Raw genomic sequence first — 24,539 nt, forward strand, 5'->3', positions numbered from 1 at the left:
CTATGTCTTCTAGAATGTATCTGCTTGAAAAATTGTTCAAATTTAAGCTTGATTTAACTAAAGACATTGATGACAACATTGATAGATTTCAGAAGCTTGTGCAAGATATTAAGAGATCTGGTGATAAAACTATAGATGAATACACAAGTATTGCTCTAATGAATGCTATACCTGACTCCTATAGTGATGTTAAAGCTGCCGTTAAGTATGGCAGGGACTCTGCCTCCCTGGACCTAATTGCCAGCTCCTTAAAATCTAAAGAATTGGAACTAAGGGAGAGAGCTGCTGATAAAAGTGCCTTTAATAGAGCCTTAAATGTTAGAGGCAGATCTCAGTCTAGAGGGGGTAAAGACACCAATAATGGATCAGGTTCCAACTCTAATTCAAAGAAAAAGAATAGATCTAGGTCCAATAGCAGGGATCCTAAATCTTTTAGAAAGTGTTTTAATTGTGGGGAAGTGGGGCACTACAAAAAGGAGTGCACTAAGCCTAAGAAGAAGAAAAACCCAAATAATGACACTCAGCTTGAAAGTCTTGTCAATGAGGCAAAATATGATGCAAATAATGAATGTGTGTTCATGGTTCATGATCTGATGTATATTAATGCTTCACCTGTGTGTCCTTTTAATTCAAATGATTGGCTGTGTGATTCTGGATGTACTTATCATGTTAGTCCTTTTAAGGAGGTGTTTTCTGAGCTGAAACCTATTACTAATACCTATGTGTCTATGGCTGATGATAAAAAATGTGAAATCCATGGTATTGGTACTGTGTGTTTAAAGTTTAATGATGGTTTTGTGCTCTGTTTGAAAAATGTGAGGTATGTTCCAGATCTGTGCTACAATTTGATGTCTTGTACTGCCTTAGAAGTTGCTGGTATGGGGGGAAAATGGGGAGGATTGTGGTGAAGCAAACCATATCCCACATCGGAGAATGAACAAGAGTTGCAAGCATATAAATGGGCTACCCCAACTCCATTAGTATGAGGCCTTTTGGAGAGTACCCCAAGAGCAAAACCGTGAGGGCTTTGCCCAAAGCGGACAATATCATACTAATGTTGAGTTCGGGTGTGCACCACCGGAACCCAACAGTGGTATCAGAGCCCTGGTTCAGGGGTGGGCCTGTGTGGCTCGGGGTTCGGTGGGTTGTGCTTGCAAGTTCTCCGATGTGGTGTGTGAGCTCGACCAAGACCTGTGGTGACCTGGTGACCTGTAACATGGGGCACAAACATGTGGTCTTGGTCTGGTGGTCTTGGTTTGAGGGGAGGATTGTGGTGAAGCAAACCATATCCCACATCGGAGAATGAACAAGAGTTGCAAGCATATAAATGGGCTATCCCAACTCCATTAGTATGAGGCCTTTTGGGGAGTACCCCAAGAGCAAAACCGTGAGGGCTTTTGCCCAAAGCGGACAATATCATACTAATGTAGAGTTCGGGTGTGCACCACCGATACCCAACATTGCCCATTTACCCTCCCTTAATTTTTATTCTTAAATCTATTGGTTACCTCGACAAAAGAATTGATATATATGTTGATGATGTATTGCCCATTTATATTGATACGTAACTAGATTTGTTAGTTGACTATTTAACGTGATAACTAGATGTCATGTACTAATTTATATATACGTAACTAGATATGTTAGTTGACTATTTAACGTGATAACTAGATGTCATGTACTAATTTATATATACGTAACTAGATTTGTTAGTTGACTATTTAATGCGATAACTAGATGCCATGTACTAATTTATATATTGCGATGCCAAATATATCAGACACGAAATAGAGAGTGCACATACGCGCTAAATAAATTTCTTGGTTTATGTGCATACGGCATCAAATACATATCGGAAGTCATTTACAAAGTACAGTAATGTTATTGAGTATTTTTTCGTTAAGTAAGACGAATCATCGGCAATCAATTCAATTGAGTATTAGGTCGTTATAATTGAGATGAGTTCTCCACAAACCTAAATCATACCAGAGCAAAAATGAATCCAAAAATAAGATTAAATGAAGAAATTAGTAATGCATCTTCACAACCACGTTAATTTCACAGCACAAATGAAGTTAAAAATCTACTCAAAGCAATTAGAAATTTATACTATCATCCAAATAGCATGTGTTTTACTATCTATAATAGACCGAGAACACGATTAACTTTCTCTTTAGTCCGCTTCATATTGTCGTTGTAGTCTCGTAGTAATTTCTCTCTTATCGCCGCCCGTTTCTTCCGGCTACCACCATTTTCCGACAAAAATGCAATTATTGCGTCGAGATCATTGATGGCGTCGCCGGCGCCAATATTCATATGGTATGTGATCTCCTTGAGTTTCTTGACATCGGCCTCACGCTTCTCCAGAAGCGAATGGATCCATTTCCTGAGCTCCACTAACAGAAAGGCTGCCCCCGCCCCCACCCCCGCCACCGGGGCCATTTTGGCATGGGAAGAATTGGCAGCGATGACTGCTGCGGTGATGGAGGCAGCGCCGGCGAAGATGACGGCGGACAGCTTTTTGTAGGTATCGAGGCAATCCAGCATCGCACTGCAGTTTTTTCGGAGAGATGGTAGAGTCTCCCGCATCATACGGTGCTGGTTATGAAGAGATGATAAATCAGGGATGAAATTACCTTGGGGAGTGAGCTTGAGTGTGCTGGAATAGTAGTTCTGAGCAAACTCCGACAACTTATGGTGATCGTCCTTGAGCAGAGCCTCGAACGCAATAACCAATTGTTGATTGGGTTGGAGCTGCTCATCAGAGATTACGTCAATCAGGATGATGTTCGATTTGGTTGCCATGGCTTGGATATGTTTGAGAGAAGATAATGGAAGAAGATGAAGAAGTTTTTATGCAGTTTTTGGAAGTGGGTTTCTTCTTTCTCGGCCAATACATATATATGCACCGCCAAAATGCTTTTCACACCACACTATTAAGCAAATAAATTGATTTGTTGGAGAAGAAGTCCTAATTAAATAAATAGGCAGAGATGATGATCAAAGCAAATTAAAGACACGTAAACAGTTTAAAAGTTGGCAAACACGAGGACAAACTGGACAAAAAATTATCTAGCGTTTCGTTGGAATAAAGACTATTTCTTACTTAAATAATTCCTTGTTTTCAAATTAGACGATTTAAAAAGTACTTTAACTCTACAGGCTGCTGATGTTGGCTGCAAAAGAAGGCGACTTAAAATTTCTTAAGATCTTGCTTAGAGCTGGAGGAGATCCAAATTCATCTGCCGTAGTCAATTTATGGACTATATTTCTTTCTTTAACTGTTTGAGATATTTTCAAACTCTTATCGACGCTTCATTTTGCATCACTGATATATTTAAAAACATAAAAAAGCGTTTCTAACTAAAACAAAAAAGTGTCTTTAATGATGTAAGTTTGTTTAACAAAAAATGTTGCTATACAGATCAAATACTGCTAGATTGCTATATCTTGAATGGTGTATCAGACATGATTAGGTTAGGAAGATAAAGGAGAGGAAACGTATTGTATTGTTTGTTGTATTCTTCCTTGATGATTATTATTCCATATGGTGTACCTTTAAATAGGTATTACAAGAGTGTATATAAGGAATAAAATCAATCTTACACCAATCTATTCCATAATTGTGTCAATGTATTTTGGGAGTATCATTGTGATTGATGTCCACGATCTTTCCTTGTTTAACACTCCCCCTCAAGTTGAGTGGTGGGATCTCCAAAACTCAACTTGCAAAGTTCACTCATGAAGCTTCTCGAGGTAACTGCCTTGGTGAGGATATCTGCCAGTTGGTCCTCTGATCGAACAAATGGTAGTTCTACAACTCCATTCTCGATGTTTTCTTTGATGAAGTGTCTATCAACTTCAACATGTTTCGTCCAATCGTGATGTACTGGATTCTCAGAAATACTAATTGATGCTTTGTTGTCACAGAACAGTTGACTCTTTTCTGGTGCTAATCCAATTTCACTCATCAATCTTCTTAGCCACAAAATCTCCATTAGTCCACTTTTGATCCCCCCTGAATTCTGCTTCAACATTGGATAACACGACCACCTTGTATTTCTTGGTCCTCCAAGTGACTAAGTTCCCTTCAACAAAGGTAAAATAGCCCCCTGTTGATTTTCTGTCTTCAGGATTGCTTGCCCAATCCGCATCTGTATATCCATAAACCCCTCGATGCTCATTCTTTTTTAACATTACCCCATGTCCAACAGTTCCCTTGAGATACTTGACGATTCACAATGCAGCTTCATAGTGAACTTTCTGAGGCCGATGCATAAACTGACTTACAATCCCAACTGCATAGGCAATATCAGGTCTTGTATGGGAGAGATAGATGAGCTTCCCAACTAAGCGTTGATATTTGCCTTGGTTTGCTAAATCCGCCCCTTCGGAGATTTATAAGGCATGATTCACTAAAATCGGTGTATCAACCGGTTTGCAGTCTAGGAGTCCGGCCTCGGCCAAGATGTCCAAGGTATACTTCTTCTACCTTAAGAAGATTCCCCCTTCAGATCTCAACACTTCTATCCTAAAAAAGTACTTAAGATTTCCTAAGTCCTTCATCTCGAATTCTTGGAATAGACTTCCCTTGAGTCTCTCGATTTCCTCTGTATCATCCCCAGTGATGATCATGTCATCTACATAGATTATTTAATGATTAATGGAGTCAGTAATGGTTATTTAATGGTTATTTAATGATTAATATAATGTATATTATTGTCTAATTACCTCAGGTGCCCACCTTCGTACAAAGTAAGGAGAGTTTCCTTCTGCATAGCCATTAGGTCTTTGTGACTCCGAATTCTACAAGGATAAATGCACTTAAACTCCTCCGTTGTTCCATAAGATTAACTGAAGTTTGCGATTTATAGAGGTAAAAAAGCTACCATTTTTCTAACAAAGAATATAAGATCATCATCCTCACGATGTTAACGATGTTATGCCAGAAGCTAGGGTCCATTTCCAAATCATCTTGTGACTCCTCGTCTAATATGGTTTGCCCTATCGACTTTGAGTGCTTCCTAATGATACTCAACAGCTCGTGCCTGCCAATTTTGTATGATTCCCACATAAACATAATGTACAAGAAAAGTGTAGTGGAAAATCTCAAATACAAATACTCCCTATGCAATATATCAAGAGATTTACGTTCACAATAACTTCGCCACAGATGCATCAGCATCGTATAAGCAAAATTAAATGCCTGAACAAAACAGCTGCATGAAAAATATCAAAGAAAGAAACTAACTAGCAACCACCTACCAAAGAAACAGTCAATCTAACTACGTAATCACCTCAAATTTTAACCCAATAACATAATTTTCAGGCTCACATTGACATATGGAAATAAGCAACTAAACTCATAAAATTCCAGTCATCTCAGCTGTTTTCTACTATCAATCAACAAAATCAAAACACCAACTGATCCAAAGCTGTCACCTTTACAATATAGAGTTAATCAAATCGAACAAAGAATTGAGCCAAATCCGATCATCAGAAACAATATTTAGTAGTAAGATACATCTTCCAAATTAATCTTTTCAAATTAAATTGAACGCACAAATGCAAACAGCAATAACAGTATACGAAATCTGACCGAGTAAGGGCTAGCGATTCATCACCGAGCATCTTCTCACCAAGTCTTACTCCAAATCACTATTTTTGACAGTGTTTATATCTAGGAAATTTTGAGGCAAAATCAAATTCTACTCGATTTTACAGCATTCCACGTGTAATCCTTCTTCTTGATTAGCGTTTATAAATCCATGATCAAATTACAGCTTGAGCTCTCCCCTCTCCTCTCCTCTCCTCTCCTCTATTAATTACGAATGGGTTCGCATTTATAAATTATTATGAATGGTAATTAATACTCCAGTTATACTTATATAAGGTGAGCATACATTACTACATAATGATATATTAGTACAAAAAATTTAGGTAGATATTCTCTATTTCTCTCTATATATATGTGTGCTATTTCAGTTTCTGTTATTCACTCAAAACGCATTCCACTCGTCATAGCAATCACCACCTTCACCGCCGCGCACAGAGCGAGCCGACGGGCCTCCTCCGGCCGTGCCGTGTCCACGTGGATCGTGAACGGCATCACCGACGTGTTCTTCGCATCGTTGGAGAGATGCTATCTCAACAGACGAAGGTGATTTTAGAGACGACGAAGATGAAACCACTCCTCTTCTCTTCGGCAACATAAAAAAGGTGAACATCTTGAATACGACTAGAGAGATTATTAATCTCTTTTATGTAAAATAGAATTCACTACATCTTCAATTGTTTAATTACTCATTTTTATTGCTAATCACCGTGATTTGGCTTTGTAAATTCAGCTAAAATAGAATACAATGTTAAAATTAATAAGTGATTTTGTACGTTACATCATGAAATGTATGATTTTCCTCTTTTTTTTGGCCAAAATCTCCTCGTTATTTATGAACATCGAAGGACTCGTTGATAAGAATATTACACTCTTCTTGTTATGATGGAAATGTATGTGCTTCTTATTTTTATTCTATTGATTTGCTTGGTATCGTAGAATGATGAATGTAATGAAATGAAAATACAAAAGAAATGCAAAATAATCATTTCATTCCCATTTCATTCTACCATACCGAAAACTAAAGAGTCTTAATACTTTAATTGAAATTAAAAACAATTTTCCTAAACACATAAATTTGTCTAATTTATTTATGGCACATGCACATTAGTGATTTTTCAGTTGTTGTAATTTATTACTATTACATATTTCTCATATACTAGTACTTATGAATTATGTACATTTATAATATGTCATCCATGGTTACATCAATACTTATAATTTTCAAATCAATTATATTAAATATTGATAAAACTACGAAGAGAACATATACATGGTTGATCTTTTCGGGTATTTTAGTTGAAACAAGTTTATGAAAACTAATTAATTTAAAATAATTTAATATATTACATATTTATTTTTGTGCAATTATAAAAGAAAATATTAGCTTTTAAATTAAATTTCCTAGATATCTGCATAATTATCTCCAAATCTAATTAAAAGATTTAAAAAATCATGTGTGAGCTAATGTAAATCTTTCATATCAAATTATATTTCTTAAATATAATATGAGCAATTTAATAGGGATGGTATAAGAAAAACAGTGAATAGAACCATTTTATTAATTTTATATAAAATTTAATTTAGGTGATAATTCTATTTTTATTGGGTAAATAAAATATGCCAACTCTCTATTCCTATACCGTGTAATTAAACAATGTCATGACTAACTTTGTCCGATGACCAAGCAATTTTTTGAAAGCCCGTGACGAAGTAATTTAATTACTAAAAGCCAATCTCGATAAGAATGTCTGATTAAATTTGTTTTTCATACTTTAAGTTATCTTTATCCAAAACAACACCAATATGTAGTACTCCTAAACAATATATATAAATATAATTATAAGAAAAAGAGACATAGAAACATTATGTCAAAAAGACATTAAAGAAAAATAAATAATTTATTAAAATCTGTATATCAGTTTAAGTAATTATTAATATTATCATCATATCTATATATCTAAAATATATTTTTCCTTAAAATTTTAGGATATGTGGTTGGAATTGCATTTCCGAAACTATGGTCAATAATTGGGCATACATGTGCGGTGTATTTATTTCATTTGGCCACACAAAGAAAGACATACAAAAGTAGTAAATTATTATTAAATGTAAATTCAGAAATGTGGTAAATCATATTTATGATAGATAGCCAAAATACTCTATTGACAAACGGGAAAAGTAAGTTTTATTAAGAAAGTAAGCTTTTTTCTGAGATTTACGATCTTATAATGACTCAAATTCCCAACTTATTAGTTGACATGAGAATGTTTTAGCAACTAAGTTATATCTCATCATTGCTATAATAACGGTGTGAAAAGATAAATTTCCTTTTTATTTGAGTAATAGTGTGATTGGAAGGAGCTCTTTTGCTTCTTTATAATGTTGTTATCAAATCCTAATAACAAAAAAATCCTAATAACAAAAGAAAAATAATTCCTATCAAGTACTTACAAGAAAAATACAAAAGAAAAACAAAAAAGATAATTTATAAATATTCAAACACAATGAAAAGGTCGTCACCGGGCGTTGGAAGACAGAGGAGATGCAACGACTGTCAATGGCAATGGGCACAGACGAAAAACGTAAGCAAACCCTGACCTGAAGGATTGAGGTGGAGTTGCCACACCGTGGGTAGGTAACATTGACCACAACCCAAATTCAATAGAACTTTCCGATCCTCATGGGCCAGCGGTGGAGTCATTCAACCCCGGGCAACGTGGATCCGCAATTATGTGTAAGCAAAACATTCATACACTCGGCTTTTAACTACTATATTACACTGCAATTGTACACTAAATGATTGATAAACAGATAAATATGGCAGCAACATTTGCAGAATCCATAACAAAAGGTTGCTGTTGCAATAATGCAGCTGATTAGTCATTGTAGGTAAAAGGGGAAAAATCATCATCAAATCTCTAAATTAATGTTGCTATATCTAGATATAAGCATAAGTGGTCATCAAATATTTCTGTACAAATTCATGTCCACTGACAGTATAAGGCACTTCAAATTGTAAAAAAAATATATTCTACACTGTAAATATAATAGACGAATTTATAAAACATGTAAATTAAGGAGTACTATGAATTTTCACCATGTAGCCAAGAACTAGTATATAGAATTGCTTTCACCCACAGCCAATATGTAAACAAAGAAGTTCGTTGAGTTCTTGAGGATCTGAGACCATGTATGCAGAGACGTGGGAGGAGATAAGACGTTGGAGATGATAGACGAACGCGGTCACATTAAGCAGCCACCAATGCCCTACTGCTGCCTATGATATGCAGAAACAACGAGAGACAAATGGTGAGGATAATGGTGGATTTGGCCCCAACATATCTCACAACTTCGTATCCTCGTTCCACAACGTTTTCATGAACCACGTTCGCACTCTTTTTCAAGGCCTCGGATGCTTTCCACAAGAAAAACTCAATGACAGATCGGACTGTCTCAAATGTCACTCTCCCGGTGACATCAAGCACAAACTTTCTATTGCTCGGTACAGCCAGTGTTGATGAAACGCTACTGACCCATCCGTTACTCTGAAGATCAACAGAAGCATTCTCATTCTTTCTAGAATGAGTCTCTGCTTCAAATCCTATCTTTTTTCCGAAGCTTGAAGCTTCACTCGATTCCTTCTTAGGAGAAGCTGTCAGCACTTGGTGAGAGGTCTTTACAAGAGTTTCGACAGCGCCATTACAAAGGGAGACGAAGAACTCAGTCATCTTAGTATGATGCTTAGGATTAGTCAAGCCCGAGAACATCTCATTATAGACATTGACATCCATGGTTTTGTCGAGGTAAATTGTAACAGCAGAGCTAACGAAATTCTTGATGCAATCAGCAACCAACACTCTGCATTTATCATCCGACACCACACTTAACCACGATGAGGAACTCGACTTCTCATGGATTACACCCGAGTGGCCATTCTCACTACTAGCATAGAATCCCAACACCAAATTCCTAGCAAAGCTACCAACAACAACCGAGACAAATCCTGCACCAGCATCCGACATCACCTTATCGATAAGCCTATCAGAAAAGCTCGGATCACCATCTCCTTGAACGTTACTCGCGCTATTCTCTACCCTATAACCCCTCAAAACGCCTATTGTCATCGACTGGCAAAGACGAGCTACTGACTCAGAAAACTCTGAGGAGCGAGCAATCTTCGACAACTGCTTCAAACTATTCGGGATTTCATCCGAATCAGACTCCAAAAACTCTTTCAAATCCCTAGACACCACTGTCATCATCTCCGCAGAATCAGAAACCATTTCAGCCACTGAAATTAGGGATCCTAAAAACTTCAAGATTCTCTTTCTCTTCCTAGCTACAGACGGCATGTGATACACCCTATACACACCGTAGCTCGAAACCCCAACCAATCCCATCACGACCAACCATTTCTTCTTCCTTCTAGTGAAATCAAAACCCCTTTTCACCAACTCACTATCCATAGAGCTTCAAACGACAAAAAAACAACCTAAATTGAAGAACTCGAAACAAACTAGATACAAATATGAACCCCAGAGCCCACCGAAATTCAAACCCCGGGGTCCAATAAGAAAGAAACCGAGCTCTTCGCCTCAATCGAAAAATCAGGATAAAAATTGCAAATACCAAGAACCCTCGCCCTCGGTACTTGCTAACCTCAGATTGGTCTAATGATTACTCAGAGAAACCCCCCCAAAAATTGCAACTTGACAGTATATGTCCCCTTTTTTTCACATGTAATCGATACCTCGACGCTATGTATTAACCGAATACACGAGATATCGGGATGGGATTTGATCATACGCACCTTGGGGGATGAGTCGTCGGAGAGAGAGGGAGAAATTGTGCTAGTCAAAACTGTGGTGCATATAAAATAGGGAAGGAGGAAAGAGAGGGGAAATCAATGGGAAAAGGGGGAGGAATTTTAATTCTAGGGATTCAGATTGAAAGATTGGCATATTTGTTGTTTGTTTGTAAAAATCAGAGATTAGCAATATCCATAGCTTGGAGTCTTGTATGGTTGATGAAAATTGGCACGTGCTTTTGCGACCATGATCACGTGATTTATTTATTTATTTCTTCTAAATATACTAGAATAATAGTCTGTCTCATAGTTATATTTGTATCTATGTATTGGTTATTTAGATGTGGTATTCCAATTTTCAATAATAGAATGTGGCTGTATACTTTATCGCAAATGAATAATGTACATATTGTTGCCCGCAGGGGAAGCGCATTTGGCAACGGAGGGGTAGATCTTACTGCAATAATATACCTATTGTTGAATTATATAATATGAGAGGATGAAAATATGGTTACAATGAAAAGAAATAGTACTGAAATATCTCCTATCCTATAAGGTAAAATATTTTCCATGATCTTCTGTGATACATCAGTGTAACTATAAATCTCCAAATGGTCATTCTTCTTGAAGTACTCCCTCCCTCTCATATTACTCGCACTTTTCATTTTAGGCCGTAAATTTGGGATTGATTTTTTAGTGTAATTAAATTAGAATTTTAAGTGTAATGAGACATCACTTAATAAATAAGCTCTTAACTTAAACTAATATATTAATTAAATGCATTAATTCTAACTTAAACTATAAATAGTGTAAGAAGTTTGTGACGAGCCGAAAAGCAACAGTGCAAGTAACATGGGACGGAGGGAGTATGATTTATTATGTGTTGAAAGTAAGCTTAGATATGTACATAGTGTATTTTATTTTTTGTGCAAATTCTCTCTTGTGATTTATGAACACATACCATTAGAAATTATTTTTTGTGCAAATTTTCTCTTGTGATTTATGAACATATACCATTAGAAATTTGTTTACATACTCATAAAATTATATTTAAATAGTTGAGTATAAAATAATCTTTAATATTTTTCAAGCTATTTTTTAGAGAGTGTGTACGCTCAAATGAACTGGCGTCGTCAACAATTCGAAACATGTTTTAAGTTCAGATTTTGCAATATTACATAAATTAAAAAAAAGAGTTTGTGCTATGTCACGTGAAAGACTTCTTACAACTTATACGCTATCAGTGGTTAATTTCATGGAAAAAATTATGATTTTAATCTAAATATGGTCCTTTTGAATTAAATGTATAGTGGAGTAGTAATTAATTTGTACGGCTTCGTTTACTATAAAAACCCACTATTCTTCCACACAACAAAATAGGACTAACAAGCAGCAACTATAAGACAAAATCAAAGCTATGCTATTTAAAAAAAAAAATTGTTTTAAGTGAAATATAGGGATTTAATTGACATAGTTTCTAAAACTAGCTGATAATTTCTATATAGCATGCGGTTGGTAGAATATTGAATATTACAACCTATAACATTAACTTGGTGGTAGTTGTGAAGAAAGTATTCACATAAATTTACCACAGACCAAACTCATTCAAACATTTATGTTTTTTTTCATTTCCTTGTCATATGTACATCCAGACAGCTGTAGTTTGAAATACTCCTATTACATTTGAATCTATAGCTGTCTAACAACAAATACACAAGGCTAAGCCAAAAACTGCTGGCTTCAGCTTTTCAAGATATCAAGTAACACATAACCAAGAAAAAGGGCTTTCCTGCTCACTGCTTTTAGTGATCATACAATATACTAAATCCATGATATCATCGAATATTTACCTCCGCTATAATCTCATCGTGTGCAGCGAACTTTAGCAGCTACGGTTCAAGGATGATCTTACCAGAAGTGTAGTAAATTGTGCACAACCGAGCATGATCAAGTGACTCACGACTCCTTCAATCTCGAAAACCAGTATATGAGTGATCCACCACCGACTCGTGACTCTTTCAATCTGGAACACCAGCTGAATACGAGTGCTATGTGTGTGGACTGAGAAAGGCCAGCACAAATTCCTCTTATGTCCCCCCCGAGAGATGATCTCTAGAGCGATCTCCCCTGGCAGATCGACTCATGGAGTTTTGGTTGTTCTATTCCTTTCAGCTGTGGTTGTTTTGTATTTATATGGTACAGTGGAGTCTAAATCGTCTTCTAAATCACTAAATGATATATCATCTTCGTTCAAACTAAGTGAGGTGCCAGTATACCCAATTAAGTCCGAGTCATCCTTAAGCCAGTCATAATCATCGTCATCATCATTAACAACAACAACCACAACTGGCACAGGAATTTCTACGGAAGAACCCACAACAATCTCCTTATCCAGAAGTATGGCTGGTGGATCTTCCTTGATAACAGACTTGTCAACGAACTGAATTTCGTCAAGTACGTGCTTCTCAATCTCATGCTCAGTGGTCATTTGATGCGTTGAAGATTCAGAAACTGACCTCCAGTCTGTCTCATTTTCATACTGAACATCATCATAAGTGCAGACAATATTTTCACGGGGTGAGTCCGTGTTACCTTTGGATTGGAAACTACTTATTCCGGACCAATAGGAGTCCCCTTTAGTTTGTTTTTGTAGCTCATGTATCCACATGGCCCTAGCTTGCGCAAGCTGCAAATGAATAAAAAAAATTAGGTAAACTAATTGCATTCAATTATTCATTTGTATAGATGTTTTAATTTATCTGCAATAACATTGCCGTAGAACTCTGACACTCTTTACCAACAAAAACCAACTTTGACTTCCAAAATTAATGAGATTTGTAGGAAGAATAGAAAAGAGAAAGTGAAAACGTGTGACAGGTAAGCTATCTGCTTCAGTTGGGTACCGGCAGTACATTAAGGGGACGGTCGCCATGATTACTTGTGATTAAATGTCATGACTAATCTTATCACTTGCTCAGTTGTGTTTTTTTCAAAAGTTCAGCCCGTGACAATGTATCTTGGCCCGCCTCCATAATGGCAAGATTGGATTGTATATCAATCTCACCTTCACCCCTATGACTAATTTAATCCTAGACAAATCCTATTGTGGCTAATCCAATAGTGAATCTCACTATTATACATTATCTAACGAACTGAACGCCACCTAAGAAGACAATCATTTAAGATGCCATGCTCATTTTGTGAAGCCCATTTTTAGTTCAGTAATGTTTTGTGCTTCTGTAATCATTCTAACATCAAAGTTCTAACAATTGGGTCACGTAACCAACTACACCATGATCACCATCAATCTCTTTTAAATAACATCAAATTTACTGAATGGTACCTATGCATACTTGGATTTGTGTGTCTGTGACCCAGGGGGGGGGGGGGTTAGAGGCGTGCCTAGTACCTATTTATACTACACAAGACACTATTGATTATCCCAAAAATGATAAACATGGAACCTAACTAAATGAAACATAGAACCACTGTATCTAAACATTCTGTAGGACAAGTCATTGAGTTGAAATCTGGGTCAAAACATCTTGCAATTTTTTGAAAAAAACAAAGTACTGATATCTGGATATGTTAATCTCTCTATGCATTAGTAACAACCAACCTGTGGCGAAGACAGCAGGTTACCATCGTGTTTATTCAACCTTGAGTGTAGAAGAACGAAATAGACCATCCAAAAGTAGCCCACACCCATATGGACTGGACAAAGTTCAAATCTGAGAGCTGCTAATCTTGGCGCTAAATGTTCAATTGCCAACAAATGCTTGTACTGGGCCTCGGATACATCAAAATCTGTAAACGATGAAAAGAGATATCACAATTAGATTAGATAGCCCATCAACATATAAACTTATGAATATATCTACATATAGGATAATATTATGCACATTATAATAGCTGTAGTTACAATCGCTGACCAAACATAATTAAGACTTCCCTTCCAGCTGAAAATAGGAAATAATCAGTAGCAACCACTGAATGATACACGTCATGTATCCATATGTGCAAGCATTCATATAATCAGCCTTTAACCACTATTCTTTTCAGGGACACACTCATCGAAAGATTATGTCGCATGAGAACATATACAGACCTTGTACACAATATTATTGAGAAATGGATAAAAGGTGCCAACATTTTACAAACGCGGTTTCATTATATGAGTTTACAAGCAAAAGACTCAAAATCTTATGAAATGAGTTCTCTGCTTATACTCCAATAAAATGAGCACGGACAGAATATATATTATAATTAAAATATTAAGGAAAAATGGAAAATATTGTTCTTTCTAAATGAAAGTTGAAGGTAAAGTTTCACAGAGGTCCTGAATAGCGACAACAAAATGAATATCTTGGAACAAGAAAGCACCGAAAAATAATTTTATAGAAATTTCGGAGAAAAATGAAAGCATCTTTTAAAGGAGAAAGTCTACTTGCTAATGAGAATCATTCAGACCGTCAAAGACCATTTATACAAATTATAATGGACTTCTTCTCCCTGGAGATAAATGAAGATCAGCCAAACCCTCTACCAAAATTCACAGAGTTCAGCACATAAATGGTTCATATTTGTACTAACATGCAAATGACCAGAAAACCAAGTAACCAACAGCCAGATTGGCCTCAAACACGATCAAGAACACACTCTAATATAGTCACCTTAGCTACGATGATATGAAACAGCTCAGTCAGAAGTATGTGGTCCACAGATTGACACTAAACGTTTACTCAACAAAGATAGATCCATATACTTAAGTCAGCTAGATAATCAACTTACTACTCTATAATGTATGTGAGAAGTCATCAAAATCTTCTATTTATTGACTGTATGTATCATCCCTAGTTCAGGTTCAGTGCTACAAGTTAAACTCAATAAACCGAGCTTGCTCCATATTTGTCTTTGTCATGTGCATTCTCTTCTAAAAGATCAAACCTTTTTACAAGTATAAATTCCAAAAGCTATATGATAACTTCTAATAGTTCTTGGCTTGAATAGCTGAAGGGAAACAAAGGACATTTCTTTATAAATGTTTCGAAATGATTACTAACAACTCCTCAAAATAGTTTACCAGATTATACAGCATTCACAGGTAGTCCAACTTTCTCATTCTATCAGCCATCCACAATCAATTCAATTCTACACGAAGTCATAGCAAAAGCCAAAAAACAGAGTCAGAGCAAACAATGACGGAAAGCTCAAACTGAAGTCAATCAAATTTGATTATTAATTAACAAAATGGATCCACAAAACTAAGTTTCTTTACCATCAAACTCCTCTTCCTCTATTGGGAAATCCAACCAAGTTTCTGGATGATGCGCGATGTTCCTCGCAAAGGCCAACACTTCCTCAGTAATCCCTACTGCATCCTCAAAATGAAATGCATCGTCATCCTTCGATGGAGAAAATTCCGCAGATTCCCCCAATTTACCAGACCCTCTATCATCATACTCCGACAATTCTTCTTCTTGTTCCTCCTCATCGTCAGCATTGACCGTACCTGCCGGATCAGATTTCGATCGTACGCTCGATCTATTAACAAACGGCGGCGGAGGGAGAGGCGGCGGGGGTGGGGGCGGAGGAGCGAGAAAAGTAGCAACGCCCCAAAATTGACGCGTCAGACTTTCTCGAAATTCCGATAAATCCTCTTTTACCCCACGGCGATCGCAATCGGCGTCGAAATCTTCGTCGACGCCGTGATTGTCACTTGCGTCGCCATCACTATCCAGCGGGCGATCTTCGATTGAGAAGGTGGAGTGGCGAGGCTGATCCTCCCGGAGCACGGCGTCGTTCTCAGTGGGACGTGGAACGGAGTCGGCTACGGGCTCATTGACATCCTCCACCGCCGCCGTCGCATCTTCTTCGCCGTCGTCGAGGCGGAGACTGTCGGCGATGGAGCGAGCCAGCCAAGACATGTTACTAAGACGTCGTTTTTCGTGATTGATTTATCGACCTCGATTTTGAATTGGCTGTTTTTTTCTCGTGCAAAGTGAAATAATGATAAGAGCATCTCCAATGGTCGGCGTCACCACCGGAGCGCCGATTTTTCGCCCACGCCGGTTTGACGCCGAACCATTGGAACCGGCGTGGGCGAAATCGGCGTCAAAATCGGCGTCGCCATGCCGATTCCCGCGCTGACGCCGGTTCCCACGCCGATCCTCACGGGCGCCATTGTGGCTCCCGGATCGGCGCCAAACCGGCGTCGGATTTAAATATTTTTTTTTTTTTTCGCAAAACACTATATATACGCGCGTTGAACCTCATTTTCATTCGCACCACTTGTTTTAACGAGTACTCTCTCTCTACCTTACTTTCTGTACAAGATCAATTTAAGAAATGAGTAATGCCGGTGGTAGTGGTGGGGATGCGGATGAGTACGAGCGTATGATGAACGAAGAGCTTGATGCCTATACGAGCCGTGAGGTTGATCGATGGATGCAGAGTTATATGCAGCCGGCGGCACCGCGGCAGACATTTTTTAAATGTAATATTTTTAATTATTGTACTTTTTTTTATATTAATGTAATAAAAAAATTTTAATATTATTATTCGAATTTTCCGTATTTGTCTCGTAATTTAAATTCCGTATGTTGATACAAGTGTAAATTAAATTATATAATTGTTATTAGTGATGTGGATAGGTAGTGTGAAGGCTATTTGATGGCTATTTGATGTCCAGTTGATGTGGCAAGCTGATGTGGCAGGAGAATTGTAGTGCTGATGATGTGGCAGTGTGAAGGCTATTTGACGGCTATTTGACGTCCGTCAGCATTGGAGATGCTCTAATGTTTCTTTCGTGGAGATTATTTTGTCTCTTTCTCCACTTAAAAATGCTCACGTGGAATTGCCAAAAATTTTGGTTTAATTTAGTTAAATTTTATTTTATCTCGTAATTTTAAAATAATATTATATTGTAAATTTGAAAATTTTCTTTAACTAATACTACATGATAAAAAATTCTGCATGCTAGTATATGTTATTAACGTGGCACGTTCATCCATAAAAATTTAAGAAATGACTAATTGAATATATTCGACTGACTTTAAGTAGTTGAATGTTTTGTCCTAATTGTATTTTATGTTTGTCGTATGCACAATTTCTCTCAAATATGAGATCAATTGAGAAAAATGTTAAAATTAAGATATCATCGGAATGTTTTTAAATTTTGTGATTGGCCTGATTTTTTTAGCTATTTTCCATCTAAAAATTAATCGGCAAAACATGAGCTCATATAGTTTCATATTGTTATACTATAAAATATTGTCGATATTAATCTCTAGTGACAAAAATTCACAATTTAAAATTAATTGTATGCGACGGGGATTATACAAGATAAATATTGAATCATATTTATTCAAATATTCAACCAAACAATATTCATAAGACTCGATTTTATCTAATGAGCTAGCAACATGTGAACTACATCTCTCATACTAGGCCTTGCATCTCTCTTCTCTTGCACACATTGCAATGCCACTCTCACCAGATTCCTAAATCCATCACACTCCCCAATCCCGTTGGTAACTGTTTCTGAGTCTTCCTCTACACTATCAAAATCAATCTCTTTAGGGCTCTTTCTGGTGACCATTTCAAGCACAACAACCCCATAGCTATAGACATCCACCTTTGCAGTTATGGGCAAATTATACACCCATTCAGGTGCCATGTACCATCTTGTGCCACGTATCAGTGACATATCCAAATTCTCAACCCGATCACTTCTCTTGAGTTGTTTTGACAAGCCATAATCCGCCACCATGGGATTGTAATTCTCATCAAGAAGTAAATTGTGAGGCTTCACGTCGCAGTGCAGAACCCACTCCAAGCACTGGTCGTGCAAGTATGCCAACCCTTTCGCAGTCCCTAGCGCGATTTCGAACTATTTTGACCGATCAAGTTTGTTTGAGCCTAGATTTTCCGCTAGGGATCTGTTCCTCATATACTCGTAACGAGTAATCTATGTCTCCTTTGTGCGCAATAGCCCCAACATTGGATCAAATTAGCATGGTTTAACCTTCGTATTAGGCTTACTTCAGCAAGAAATGCTTCTTCTTCTCCTCCTCCTCCTTGGCTAGCTTCACCCAAGCGCTTGATTGTTGCTACTCAGTTATCCGCCAATACGTCTTTGTAGACCACACCACTCCCTCCTCTGCTGATCTCCTCACTGAAATTGCGCAACGCCTTCTTGAGGTCCTCATATGTGAACCTCGTGAACCCGATGGCAACCTGGAAGAAACCCAACCCACACACATAAATAAGCCAAAGCACATAAACTGTAACTATATATGACACTCTCATAGCAGGAGAGTACAATTAGAGTTATCAACTGGACTGGGCCAACCCGGTCTAGCACAAGCCCAATATGGGTAAGCTTAGACCGGATCCATCAACAAAATGAAGCGAGTTTGGGCTAGGCTCATATATTGAAATGAGCTTCAATTGGGCCATTTGTCAAACCTAGGCAAATCCAGGCTCAGAACCATCAGAAACCCAGCCTAGACCAAACATTCCACGTACAACCGTTAATATTAACGACATCTGTTAACACCACAGACTTCGTTAATATTGCACGGCGGCACCGTGAGCTGCCACGTCACCTCCTACTTATGCCGCCACGAGATGACACGGTCGGCGTCTAGCGTCATCCTCCCGTGTGGCCCGGCGCTGAAATCCGACGTCTTGAATGTCAAATCCAAATTGTTAATCGAGTTTGCCATGATTTTTTGTTGGAAACATGTTGTTATGCTTCTTCCATTTCGGATGAAAATTATATTCCGACTAAATTTTAATGGGGTGAAAATTTAGTTAATTTACTCCACTTTCCTATGTGTTTTAAATAAGTTTAATGCTAGCAAACTATATAAATGTCATTAACAATATACGTTATAAGGTTAATTTTTCTTAAATTGCTAACTTGTTAACTCATCAACGCAATATATTAAAAATGTCAACATGATCGCATTAAAATGTCAACACAACTCATCAATGCAGTGTATTAAAAATGTCAATACGATGACATTGAAATGTCAACATAAACTTAGTTGATATTTTTAATACATTGTGTTGACATTTATATTTAAATGTCATTGTATTGACATTTTTAATACACTACATTGATGAGTCAATAGAGTTAGCAACTTAAGAAAGTTAGCAACGGATCACACCTCATCATTCTAGTGACACCATCTTTAACTATTTGAATCAAATTCAAATATATTTTTTATTTTTATATTATATCAAAAGTGATTTTATTCTAACCCAATGGATATGGAGAGAATGAAGCGATAATCATGGGGGAGTCAGACCCGAATTATTGTATCAGAGCAATATCGAGATGCAATGGACATGTGGAATTGGTATAGGCAAATTTTAGCCATCCAAAAATGTGAGGTGAATCTTATGGCTATAGTAGCTTCGGAGATTCCTATGGCTCACACGAGTATCCAACTAGGACAATTCCAGAATATTCTTACACTTCAAACAACATCATTTGTGTGATTATGAATATGATCATGGACGGGTTTAGGGACCCCTAAACCCCTACATGGCGTAACCCTTATTATCTTTTGATTGATTATACCATCCTTAACATAATTTCTTTTATCATTATGTGGGCTATAAATATTTTTCCACCTTAGCCCTTATAATCTGTTTTGTGTTTATTTGGCCCTTTCTGTACAAAGCTGTGAGTGTTATTCTAAATATTTATTTAAGAGTTCTTAAATTGTTAGTTCAAATTTGATTTAATGTTAAAATTTTAGCAGGTGATTTAATTTATTTTGAACTTTAATCTCTACTTATTTTCATTGTTCATTTTATCCCAATTCATAATTTTCTGATTAACTCAGTTAAGAGAATTTTCGTTGTCTTTTTTCCATTTAGAATAATACTCTCTCCGTCCCACAATAGGAGTCCTATTTGATTTTAGCACAAGTTTTAAGAAATGTAAAGAAAAAGTGAGTTGAATAAGTTAGTGGAAATGTGGAATATAAGTCACACTTATATATACTAGTTTTATAATAAAATGTGAGTATAATAAGTTGATGAAATGTGGAAGCTAGTTACCATTTATGGAAAAGTGGAATATGACTCTTATTATGGGACGGAGTGAGTATTTCAGTATGGTTATAGAGTTATAGACATATCGATATAGAATTTTCTATTAATGGCACCTTCATTTTAGGATAAAAAATAGATTAATTCTAATATTAAGGTTTCAAAGCTTTAAATATAATGCTATAGATAATGCTATAGACCTAAAGTGTATAATGACTTATATATCTACGACTAGAAATGAACTTTAATCTTAATCTATATCTATACATCTATATAAAATGCGAGTTTTTTACCTTCTTTTGAAATATATATAAGTTTTATCCTATATTTATAAGTTATGGACCAATTTGAATATTTGAGTAGTTAATTGGGCATGATAATCAATACGTATAGCATTTATAATTCATATTAATGCTTTAATAATCGATAAAGGTGGGAATCATAATTAGGTTAATTAACCTAATTTAAATGGATTGAAGGTGTAAACGTGAGAATAATAATTAAGTTATTTAGGCATCTTATTTGACCATATATCATAAATATTTTATAAAAGAAATAAACTAAAATTAATGGGGTAGTTACAAATGAAAATCTATCTATACATATATAAAAAAGGGAAGTTTTTGGATATTTAGAAGACTCCATTTTAATTTAAAGTTTATAATTTAATTAAAATTAATTTTTGTTAACGAATTTTTACGAATGAGCTCAAGTTGTTTGGACATCTTAATCACATTTAATGTCATTATGAATAATAAAAATGGTGTTCATCGTAACGTTAAGGCTATTAACACATTAATTTTCTCTTTACTCTACCATCAATATTCATTAATATATGAATAAAAATGAATGAAAAGTGAGTTGAATCAAAATTACTCTTTCTATGAAACAAAGTTAAGTCCCTATAAATACTCACCACGGGATAATTTTTTCAGCATGCGGTGGTGCCATTTCACCTAAATCAGTGGTGAATGCTTGGGATGATGATCTCGATTTTGCAGTTGACCTCGCTCGAGGAGCTCTTAGACTGCGGAGAGATCGCATGATAGTCCAGAGTAGGGATGTCAATCGGGCCAACCCGTTCGGGTTCGGGCCAACCCGTTCGGGTTCGGGCCAACCCGTTCGGGTTGTCGGGCCATTCGGGTACGAGCTATTTGGGTTATGATTTTTTCGGGTTATAAAAGTTCGACCCTAACCCTAACCCTTCGGGTTTCGGGCTAACCCACCGGGTTATTCGGGCCAATGCATATTTTTAATTCTTTTAATATTTTCAAAAAATAATACGTATTTTAAATTTTCTTTAATTATATACATATTTTTAATTAATCATTCAACAATGAAATACATATTTTTAATTTTCTTTAATATTTTTAAAAAAGATTAAGTTATTTAAATTGGAAATATACTAAAAGAAAGCTTTTATATACGAGTATTTATAATCCATGAACCACATGGTGATTTTTTCCGTGATCTTATATAGTCGGTTGACGTATTTGGATTTTGCATAGTTTTAGAGGGTTGTCTTGATTTTGATTATATTTCTATATTTTGGTATGTTTACATGCGTTGTTGAGAAATGATAGAAAATTGATTAGAAAATGTAAACAAAATATGTGGATGTGCAGCAGCCTTGTTGGAGTCAATGTTTCTCGCGATTTTGAAGTCTGATAAACCTCTAATACATATCATTCTCTTCGTCTTCGAAAGAGCTTCGCGTGGATATATTGCACGCCTCAATCGGAGCTTTGTAGAGAAAGTTATGACCGTTACAAAAACTGCTCGATGTGCAGAAGCCTTCAACCCGACGGGCCGACCCGTAACCCAAACGGGTCAGCCCGTCTAACCCGACAACCCGAACGGGTCAGCCCGAATGACCCGATTTTAAATTCGGGCTGTGAAATTACAACCCTAACCCTGTATTTTTATCGGGTTATTCGGGCCGGCCCGCGGGTTCGGGTTACATTGACATCCCTAGTCCAGAGCACTTTCTTGCCGCATTAGGGAGACGAGCTCGGCGGTGGAAAGAGGATGAGAAAGAGAAAGAGATCGTTAGAGTGGAAGGTTTCAAATGGAAGTAGAGGTTGAACGACGGAATTGGAGACAACACATATATGAAATTATGATTATTGTTTTTGTGGTAGACATAACAGAGTACATTAATTGTGGTTATTGGAAGCTTGATTAATTTTATGAACAATCTAAATTTCATATAATTATCTTAAATATGTGTGTGTATATGATTGGTTGATTTCTAAAGTTAGCTTTATTTATGTTTTTGGGATTGTACATTTAAATTATTTTACTGATTTTCAATTATTAAATAATGTAATTGTATATGATTTTAAGTGATTAATTCAAATTGTTAATTGATTATAATATAATGAACTTAAATTTAGTCGTGTGTGATACTAGTTTTAATATAATAGTCAAACTGAGTCTCTTCAAACCCAATTCCAATGAAGCCCACAATGCACACACCGAGGCCCACTTCTTTTCTTTTGCGATCTACCTTCACAGTGACATTATTACATGACGATATTCTTTATTATTTCAAGTTGGATGCAGAAAAATAAATTTATTATCTTGGACTACATTCATTATTATTTCAAGTTGGGCTAAAGAGGACCATAAACATTAACTCAATTTATAAAGCCAGCGAACTTATTCAATTACTAATCGAGAAAGTTCGCCATTTGTGTCATTGTTTGTGTGGCTTAGTCTAGTGGTAAATTGGTAATGTCTCATGTAAAAGGTCTCGGATTTGAATCTATTGTCGATGGCCTTTAAATTTATATTCATTTTCTTATAAAAAATTTGTCATTTTTAATATAGAATTTGTTTGGTACCATAAAATTAAGAAAGTAGATTTGAAACAAAGAATTTAAAACGAAATTTGAATAAATGTTTAGTATTTCAAAACTATTCCAATAATCCAATTTCATGGTACCAAATACATCCATGATTTTATATTTTTATTCATAGTTGACTTAATAATTTGGGTACACATTGTGTCTGTAACATACAAGAAACACCATGGCTCGGGATTTTAAATTGAAATCTGTTGAGCAATTACTTTCAACACAATTGTACATATAGTCAAATATAACCACCTAACAACGGATTACATAAAAAAATGAAGTAATATTCCAAACTACAGGAATTAAATAATACAAAGCTGGCATGCAAAAAACATTCAATTGAAGTCAAGCAAACATTTATTATTCATGTTTTTGTTTGAATTTCAAGCATTGCTTTCCCTTTAGCTTCCTCTTAATCTTATCCGGTGTGCCATTGAAAAAGTCCACCATTCATACCCTCTCTTGTTTATATATATATATATATATATATATATATATATATATGCACGAATCCCATTCTAGTTTATTCATATATAACAATACGCTTCACTTCATTTCCAAGCAAGAAACATTTCTCTTTTTTAAGAAACTTCAATTAAAAAAATCCAACTCTCGACGAAGATGAAATCGAAAGTGAGCCAGCAGAACCGGCTCTTGAGGATCATCGCGGTTCCGGTTCGGGCCCTGAGCAGGGCCAGGGATTTCTACGTGAGGAGCCTGTCGGACTACGCGGACAAGATGAACTACGGCAGCGCCATGGCGATCCCGGTGACATCGCAAGTGACGTCGCTGCCGAGGAGCTTCAGCGTCAGCTCGGGCAGGTCTGAGGTCGAGCCGGATCTGGTTCGGGCCTCGTCGACCCGGAGCATGGGTGATCGGGCCGAGGTGGAATCGTTCATCAAGCAGCAGATGAAGATGAGGGCGGGGCCGGCTGCAGGGGCCCGGACTGGCCCGCATGGGATGCCACCGAGGAGCAGCAGTGTTGCGATGGGGAGGATCGACGAAGATAGGGCGTGTGTCTATTTTGGGGAAGAAGATGGTAGTGGTTTTGCTAGTACCAAGTTTCCAAGAAGCAGAAGCCATGCTGTCTCTGCAAGAAGATTGCAAGCCTTTTGAATTTTTTCTATTTTTTATTGGTTTGGAAAAAATTGTTGCATAATTGTTGTAACAAAAAAGATGTGTTGGTATA

General features: G+C 36.6%; 4 protein-coding genes across 4 annotated transcripts; 1 reads left to right on the forward strand and 3 right to left on the reverse strand.

The window, feature by feature from the left end:
* Positions 1-8,507: 8,507 nt before the first annotated feature.
* On the reverse strand, positions 8,508-10,607 carry LOC121801165 (protein PHLOEM PROTEIN 2-LIKE A10-like). The gene has a single exon (XM_042200614.1). The coding sequence runs from the start codon at positions 10,081-10,083 to the stop codon at positions 8,866-8,868; it is 1,218 nt and encodes a 405-aa protein (XP_042056548.1). The 5' UTR covers positions 10,084-10,607; the 3' UTR covers positions 8,508-8,865.
* Positions 10,608-12,025: 1,418 nt separating this feature from the next.
* LOC121754121 lies at positions 12,026-16,392 on the reverse strand. Its single transcript, XM_042149471.1, has 3 exons — positions 15,703-16,392; positions 14,044-14,231; positions 12,026-13,110 (listed from the first exon to the last, which is right to left on the reverse strand). Exons 1-3 carry the CDS (start codon positions 16,349-16,351, stop codon positions 12,565-12,567), a joined length of 1,383 nt encoding a protein of 460 aa, XP_042005405.1. The 5' UTR covers positions 16,352-16,392; the 3' UTR covers positions 12,026-12,564.
* A 1,440-nt stretch (positions 16,393-17,832) lies between these two features.
* Positions 17,833-19,153, reverse strand: LOC121792349 (putative receptor protein kinase ZmPK1). The gene is made up of 3 exons (XM_042190261.1): positions 19,061-19,153; positions 18,558-18,662; positions 17,833-18,315 (listed from the first exon to the last, which is right to left on the reverse strand). Exons 1-3 carry the CDS (start codon positions 19,151-19,153, stop codon positions 17,833-17,835), a joined length of 681 nt encoding a protein of 226 aa, XP_042046195.1.
* Positions 19,154-23,971: 4,818 nt separating this feature from the next.
* On the forward strand, positions 23,972-24,466 carry LOC121792359. The gene has a single exon (XM_042190270.1). The coding sequence runs from the start codon at positions 23,972-23,974 to the stop codon at positions 24,464-24,466; it is 495 nt and encodes a 164-aa protein (XP_042046204.1).
* Positions 24,467-24,539: the final 73 nt, after the last annotated feature.

The sequence above is a fragment of the Salvia splendens genome, chromosome 1 (genome assembly GCF_004379255.2).
Source record: "Salvia splendens isolate huo1 chromosome 1, SspV2, whole genome shotgun sequence".
NCBI lineage: Eukaryota > Viridiplantae > Streptophyta > Magnoliopsida > Lamiales > Lamiaceae > Salvia > Salvia splendens.

Bases quoted from the DNA above. Each gene is read 5' to 3' on its own strand.
- LOC121801165 (XM_042200614.1), bottom strand. From the start codon at position 10,083: ATGGATAGTGAGTTGGTGAAAAGGGGTTTTGATTTCACTAGAAGGAAG.
- LOC121792359 (XM_042190270.1), top strand. From the start codon at position 23,972: ATGAAATCGAAAGTGAGCCAGCAGAACCGGCTCTTGAGGATCATCGCG.
- LOC121792349 (XM_042190261.1), bottom strand. From the start codon at position 19,153: ATGGCAAACTCGATTAACAATTTGGATTTGACATTCAAGACGTCGGAT. The intron at 18,663-19,060 runs GTCATCTCGTGG...GGTTTCTTCCAG, and splicing joins TGACGCTAGACGCCGACCGT to GTTGCCATCGGGTTCACGAG. The intron at 18,316-18,557 runs GTATTGGCGGAT...CGGTCAAAATAG, and splicing joins GTGGTGTGGTCTACAAAGAC to TTCGAAATCGCGCTAGGGAC.
- LOC121754121 (XM_042149471.1), bottom strand. From the start codon at position 16,351: ATGTCTTGGCTGGCTCGCTCCATCGCCGACAGTCTCCGCCTCGACGAC. The intron at 14,232-15,702 runs GTAAAGAAACTT...CATCGTTTACAG, and splicing joins AGAGGAAGAGGAGTTTGATG to ATTTTGATGTATCCGAGGCC. The intron at 13,111-14,043 runs GTTGGTTGTTAC...ATTCATTTGCAG, and splicing joins ACCTGCTGTCTTCGCCACAG to CTTGCGCAAGCTAGGGCCAT.